This window comes from Amblyraja radiata, unplaced genomic scaffold (assembly GCF_010909765.2).
Source record: "Amblyraja radiata isolate CabotCenter1 unplaced genomic scaffold, sAmbRad1.1.pri scaffold_363_ctg1, whole genome shotgun sequence".
NCBI classification, from domain to species: Eukaryota; Metazoa; Chordata; class Chondrichthyes; order Rajiformes; family Rajidae; genus Amblyraja; species Amblyraja radiata.
The window spans coordinates 157,596-165,593 of NW_022630510.1; the positions used below are offsets into that span (position 1 = coordinate 157,596).

At 45.6% G+C, this 7,998-nt stretch overlaps 1 protein-coding gene across 1 annotated transcript in view; it reads right to left on the bottom strand.

Moving 5' to 3' along the window:
- Positions 1-7,825: 7,825 nt before the first annotated feature.
- LOC116969881 (histone H2A-like) overlaps positions 7,826-7,998 on the bottom strand; it is a 381-nt gene continuing 208 nt past the window's right edge. Inside the window, exon 2 of the mRNA XM_033016639.1 lies at positions 7,826-7,998. This exon is cut by the window's right edge and continues 37 nt beyond it. Within this exon, the coding sequence (XP_032872530.1) occupies positions 7,826-7,998 (173 nt within the window).

Here is a 7,998-nt window from a genome sequence, read left to right on the forward strand (position 1 = left end):
GCCCTTGTGGCTGAAGGGGGTATGGACAGAAGGCAGGTACAGGATACCGAGTTGGATGATCAGCCATGATCATATTGAATAGTGGTGCAGGCTCGAAGGGCCGAATGGCCTACTCCTGCACCTATTTTCTATGTTTCTATGATTTCATAATATGCTGCCTGACCCACTGAACCTTTTTATGGTTTTCTATTTTAGATCAGTTTCAGGATTTCGCATTTCGTTTCTTTATTTTCAGAGTGTTATATATTGGTTTGCGGGGAGGGAGCAGGGAATATTATAGTCATAGAGTGATACATTGTGGAAACAGGCCCTTTGGCCCAACTCGCCCAAACCGGCAAACAATGTCCCAGCTACACTAGTCCCACTTGCCTGTGCTTGGTCCATATCCCTCCAAAGCTGTCCTATCCATGTACATGTCTAACTGTTCTTTAAAAAATGGGATAGTCCCAGCCTCAACTACTTCCTCTGGCAGCTTGCACCATACACCCACCATCCACTGTGTGAAAAAAATTACCTCTTGGATTCCTATTAAATATCATCCCCTTCACCTTGAACCTACGTCCTTTGGTCCTCGATTCCCCTACTCTGGGCAAAAGACTCTGTGCATCTATCCAATCTACCCCTGTCATGATTTTGTATAGCGCTATAAGATTTCCTCTCATCCTCCTGCGATCCATGGAATAGAGGCCCAGCCCACTCAACCTTTCCCTCTAGTCTGGGCAACATCCTCGTAAATCTTTTCTGAACCCTTTCAAGCTTGACAATATCTTTCCAATAACATGGTGCCCAGAACTGAACACAATACTCTTATTGCAGTCTCACCAACGTCTTATACAACTGCAATATGACCTCCTAACTTCTATACTCCATACTTTGGCTGATGAAGGCCAGAGTGCAAAAAGCCTTTTTGTCCACCTTATCTACCTGGCACTCGACCTTCAAGGAATCATGCACCTGTACTCCTAGAACCTTCTGCTCTACATCACCACCCAGATGCCTACCATTTACTGTGTAGGTTCTGCCCTTGTTCGACTTCCCAAAATGCAACACCACACACTTCTCTGTATTAAATTCCATCCATCATTCCTGGCCAATCGATCCTGATCCTGTTGCAATCGTTCACAACCATCTTCACTATCTGCAGAACCACTAACTTTTGTATCATCAGCAAACTTGCTAATCTTGCCGTGTATGTTCTCATCCAAATCCTTGACATGGATGACAAACAACAACGGGCCCAGCACCGTATTCTGAGGCACGTCACTCGCCACAGGCAACCAGTCTGAGAAGCAACCGTCCACTATTACCCTCTGCTTCCTTCCAATGAGCCAATTTGCTATCCATTCAGCTATCTCTCCTTGGATCGCATGCGATCTAACCTTCCAGAGCAGTCTATCATATGGAACCTTGTCGAACGTCTTACTGTACACAGCATCTACTGCTCTGCCCACATCAAACTTTTTGGTCATGTCTTCAAAAATTTCAATCAGATTTGAGAGACATAACCTCCCAGGTACAAACCATGCCTACTATCCCTAATCAGCCCCTGCCCATCCAAATGCCTGTATATCCTATCCCTCAGAATACTCTCCAGTAACTAAGCAACTACAGATGTTCAGCTCACCGGCCTATAGTTCCCAGCATTTTCCCTGCAGCCTTTTCTTGAAAAGAGGCACAACATTTTTCCACACTCCGGTCTTACGGCACCTGTCCTGTATTTAAGGACGACTCGTAAATTTCAACCAGGGCTCCCGCAATTTCCTCTCTCGCTACTGCCTGCCATTCTGAAAAGGACCCGTTCACCCCTACTCTTTGCTTCCGGTCTGCCAACCAATTTTCTATCCTCGTACCCACCCTACCCCGAATGCCATGTGCTCTAATTTTAGTCACCAGTCTCCCATGTGGGACCTTATCAAAGGCTTTCTGAAAGGCTAGATACACTACATCCACTGGCACCCCTTCATCCATTTTACTTGTCACATCCTCAAAAATTGTCCTTAATGCTAACCACCAGAGCCATCTCCTGGCCCCTTTTTGCATTTCTGATTTCATTTTTTAGTTTACTCCTTAGTTCCCAAAACTCCTCCAGGGATGCATTTGATCCCAGCTGCCTATACCTGTCCCATGTATCCTTCTTGTTTTTGACTAACGTCTCAATTTCCCTCGTCAGCCAAGCTTCCTTACACTTGTCTGCTTTGCCCTTCACTGTAACGGGGACGTAAACATCCTGAGCTTTCTTCAGTACACTTTTAAAAACATCCCACTTGGCCGATGTTCCTTTCCTCTCTAACAACCTGCTCCAGTCAACTTGAGCGAGACCTTCTCTCATACCCTCAAAGTTGGCCTTACCCCAGTTGAACATTTTAATACTTGGACCCTCTCCGCCCCTATCCATAACTATCTTAAACCTAATCAAACTGTGGTCACTGGTCCCAACAGGCTACTTCACACACACTTCATTAACTTGCCCTTCCCAATTTTCCCTATTTCCAAATACTAGATCCAGCGTTGCACTTCCACAATAACCAATAGTTGCAGGGCTAGGCCATTCGGCCCTTTGAGCCACCACATTGACTGTGATCATGGCTGATCACCACAATCAGTACCCCTTCCCTGCCTTCTCCCCATATCCCTTGACTCCGCTATCTTTAAGAGTTCTATCTCACTCTCTCTTGAAAGCATCCAGAGAATTGGCCTCCACTGCCTTCTGAGATAGAGAATTACACAGATTCACAACTCTCTGGCTGAAAATATTTTTCCTCATCTCTGTTTTAAATGGCCTACCCCTTATTTTTAAACTGTGGCCCCTGATTCTGGACTCCCCCAACATCGCGAACATGTTTCCTGCCTCTAGCGTGTACAATCCCTTAATAACCTGATAGGTTTCAATAATATTCCCTCTCATCCTTCTGAATTCCAGTGTATACAAACCCAGTCCTTCCCTTCTTTCAACATACGACCGTCCCGCCATCTCGACAATTAACCTCGTGAACCTACGCTGCTCTCCCAAGAATGTCCTTCCTCAAATTTGGGGACCAAAACTGCACACAATACTCCAGATGTGGTCTCACTAGGGTCCTGTACAACTGCAGAAGGACCTCTTTGCTCCTATACTTAACTCCTCTTGTTATGAAGGCCATTAGCTTTCTTCACTGCGTGCTGTACCTGCATGCTTACTTTCAGTGACTGCTGAATATGGACACCCAGATCTTGGTGTACTACCCCTTTTCCTAACTTGAGATCATTCAGAAAATAATCTACCTTTGTGAGGTTCTTGCCACCAAAGTGGATAACCTCACATTTATCCACATTAAACTGCATCTGCCATGCATCCGCCCACTCACCTAACCTGCATCCTCCCCTCAGTTAACACTGCCATCCAGCTTTGTGTCATCTGCTAATTTGCTAATGTTACTTTTAATCCTACTAAATCATTAATGTATATTGTAAAGAGCTGCTGTCCAAGCACCGAGCCTTGCGGTACCTCACTCATCACTGCCTGCCATTCTGAAAGGGCCACTTTTTGTTTCCTGTCTGCCAACCAATTTTTTATCCATGTCAGTACCCGACCCCCAACACCATGTGCTCTAATTAGTCACACTAGTCTCCTATGTGGGACCTTATCAAACGCTTTCTGAAAGTCCAGGTACACTACATCCACTGTCTCTCCCTTGTCCATTTTCCTAGTTACAAAATCAAATATGTCCAGAAGATCAGTCAAGCATGATTTCCCCTTCGTAAATCCATGCTGATTCAGACCGATCCTATTACTGCTCTCCAAATGTGCCTCTATGTCATAATTTATAATTGACTCCAGCTTCTTCCCCACCATCAATGTCAGGCTAACTGGTCTATAATTCCCTGTTTTCTCTCTCCCTCCTTTCGTCAAAAGTGGGATAACATTATCTACCCTCCAATCCACAGAAACTGATCCAGAATCAATAGAACATTTGAAAATGATCACCAATGCGTCCACGGTCCCTGTGATGCAGACCATCAGGCCCTGGGGATATATCAGCCTTCAGTCCCATCAGTCTACCCAACACCATTTCCTGCCTAATGTGAATTTCCCTCATTTCGACCATCACCCCAGGTCCTCTGGCCACCAGTACACATGGGAGATTGTTTGTTTCTTCCTTAGTGAAGTACCATGTTCAACTCATCTGCCATTTCCCTGTTTTCCAGTATAAATTCACCTGTTTCTGTCTGCAAGGGACCCACAGTTGGCTTAACTAATTCTTTCCTCCTCACATACCTAAAGAAGCTTTTACTATCCTCCTTTATATTCCTGGCGAGCTTACCTTCGTACCTCATCTTTTCTCCCCGTATTGCTTTTTAGTTATCTTCTGTTGCTCTGTAAACATTACCCAATACTCTTGCTTCCCGCTCATCTTTGCTACATTGTACTTCTTCTCTTTTATATTTATACTGTCCTTGACTTACTTTGTCAGCCACGGTCACCTCTTATTCCCCTCAGATTCTTTCTTCCTCTCTGGAATGAACTGATCCTTCTGAATTGTTCCCAGAAATACCTGCCATTGTTGTTCCACTGTCATCCCTGCTAGGGTCTCTTTCCAGTCTACTTTGGCCAGCTTGTCCCTCTGGCCTCCATGGCTCCCTTTGCTCAACTGTAATACTGACACTTCCGATTTTCCGTTCTCCCTCTCAAATTGAAGATTAAAACATATCATATTACGGTCACTACCTCCTAATGGCTCCTTTATCTTGTGTTCCCCAATCAAATCCGGTTCATTACACAACACTAAATCCAGAATTGCCTTCTCCCAGGTAGGCTCTAGTACAAGCTGCTCTAAGAATCCGTCTCGGAGGTACTCCACAAACTCCCTGTCTTGGAGTCCAGTACGAACCCGATTTTCCCAGTCTACCTGCATGTTGAAATCGCCCATAACCACCGTAGCATTACCTTTGCTCCATGCCAATTTTAACACTTGATTCAACTTTCACCCTGTATCCAGCTTACTGTTTGGGGGCCTGTAGATAACTCCCATTAGGGACCTTTTACCCTTACATTTCCTCAGTTATATCCATACTGATTCTACATCTCCAGATTCTATGTCACCCCTCGCAAGCGACTGAATTTCATTCCTCACCAACAGAGTTCCCCACCCCCTCTGCCCACCTGCGTCTTTTCGATAGGACGTATATCCCTGAATATTCAGTTCCCTGCCCTGTACCTCCTGCATCTATGCCTCTGTAATCCCCACTTGCCAATTTCTAATTGAGCCTCAAAACTCAGCCACTTTATTTCTTATACTTCACACATTCATATTCAACAATTTAACTTTGGTATTCACCTCCCCTCTCACACCGGTCACTATTAGCCCTGACCTTACTCGCTCAACCCTTCTCGAACTTTCCTTCCCATTAATTTGTGAGTCTTTTGTAACTTTTCCTGTACTCACTTCCCCTTTAACTCCATCTTTATACTCCAAATTTGTATATAAATCTAAATAAATCCTTGCTCCCTGTACCAGCCCCCCAGCCATACATTCAGATCCCATATCTCCCTGTCCCTGCCCTCACCAGTACGAGATACAGGAAACAATCCAGAGATAATCACCCTAGAAGTCCTGCTTTTCAATCTTCTTCCTAACTCACTAAACTCATGTTGCAGAGTCTCCTTCCGCTTCTTCCTGACGTCGTTTGTGCTCACATGCACAACTGCATCCGGCTGCTCACCTTCCCTCTCGAGGATGTTCTGAAGTCGGGCTGTGACATCTTGGACCCTGGCACCAGGGAAGCAACAGACCATCTTCTAGTCTCGCCTGCCACCACAGAATCTCCAGTCCGCACCTCAGACAATGGAGTCACCCACCACTATGGCTCTGCCGGATGTCGTTCTCACTGGTCGTGTCTCACCGCTGGGATTGGAGCCATTGACCTGTCCGCCGCTCGGTCTGGAAGCGTCGTTTGTCCCTACAGCTCCCAAGTGGGGCATCTCGTTTTCCCGGATGGTCCCGAGGTCATCCAGCTGCTTCTGCAGTTCCCCAACACATTCATTCAGGAGCTGCACCTGGACACAATTTCTGCAGGTGTAGTTTCCAGAAGCTCCAGCGGTGTCATTGCCTTCCCACATGCTGCAGGAAACACACTGCACCAACATGCCTATCTGCCAGCTGCACGTCTTTATCTGTTACTTAATTAACTAATTAAGGGCTAATTAGTAAATTACTTGAACCTGGGCCTATGGCGCTCTTTTTAAATCTTCTTTCCCTTTGACTCACTTACTCGACTCATTGTCTGCAATCCAGAGTATTGGGTCTGGTGCATCCCATAGGCGGCCTGACCTAGTGTATGAAATTCTACTACTATTAAGCCACGTAACAAGGAAGGGCAGTGACGTGACTTTGTTGTGGGTCCCAGCACACATTGGTGTGCTAGGAAATGAAAAAAGTGGATAAATTAGCAAAAGAGGCCGTTAAAAAAGAAAAAATAGAAGTAAACCTACAATTATCCAAATCTGAAGGAAGACACATTGTGTGGAAGAAAATAAATCAGGAATGGCAACAATACTGGGAACAGGAGACAACGGGGAGACACCTCTATTCGCTACAAAACAGAGTGGGCATTACAGCAAGAAGAGGGGGGAACAGAAGAGAACAGGTAGTATTAGCAAGATTGAGGATAGGACACACCCATCTGAACAGCACATTAAAAATGTTGGGAAAACACCCTACTGGGATGTGTGAGGAATGCCATCAGCCGGAAACAGTTCAGCATGCTCTAGTTGCATGTAGAAGATATGAAACAGAAAGAAGAGTTTTGATCAGTGAAATGAAGAAAATTGGAAAGACAGATATATCAGAAAAGAACATTCTAGAGTATGGAGGGAAAGGAAAAGGAGTAAAGGTGTTGTTTAATTTATTGAGGGCCTCTGGCCTTATAAAAAGGATATAACGTAAAGACATGAGTGTGGAATGAAGCCAGAAAGTGGCAGCAATGCAACATTGTGGATGCCGGCTGCCGTAAAACTCCAAAGAAGAAGAAGTAGTAGAAGACTCACTTACTTCCAGCCAATGCTAGCTCTCGCTGCTTCTCTCCTCTCTCCGGCGGTCGGAGCTCAGTCAATCGGAGAAAAGAGTGAAGTGTGATTGCCGTCCAATTTCAGTGCAAACAAGAACAGAGGCAAATGTTCTCATAATATCGTTTCCATCAATTTATATCGACCTTAATGTCCCCATAAATCGTATGCGGTGCGGATTTACTGATCCGCTAGCGAAACTGACGGAATTCAGCTCTGCCCGAGGCTGGATATTAGTCGCATTTTTCGGAGAGAAACCTTGAGTCGATGTTAGTGTTGCTGCATTAATTGATCTGTAGGTGAGACGGAAACGGAGTTGGTTTCGAGGAGGTTCTCTTACTGTAGGTCGCTGCCAATGTTCTGAGGAATATCTGCCTGAATGTATTTCCCCGCATCAGCCAACCGCTGTTTCATGTTCAGTTTTGAGGTACAACGCGGAAACTGACCCTTCGGACCAGCGAGTCCGCACCGACTAGCGATCCTCACACATGAACACTATCCTACAAATGATAAGTGTTTGAAAAACATATATTTTTAAACATTTATATCAAACCAATTAACCTACAACCGTGGACGTCTTTTGTGTTTGGGATGAAACGGGGAGAACGTACAAACTGCGTACAGGCAAGCGCCCGTGTAGACAACTCAATGTGTAGAGTCGGTTTTCGTCAAGGGCAAGGAACACTTGTCCCGCACTAAACATAATCGATGATCAGCCCTTCCACAGACATGGCGAGTGGCTCTGAAAAGAGCCTTTGGGTCACTGTGTTGAGTTTCTCTCGTTTACTTGCTCGCTCCGCCGGTTTTCTTGGGTAACAACACGGCCTGGATATTGGGCAACACACCGCCCTGAGCGATGGTCACCCCTCCCAGCAGCTTGTTGAGCTCCTCGTCGTTGCGGACGGCCAGCTGCAGATGTCTGGGGATGATGCGGCTCTTCTTGTTGTCCCGGGCTG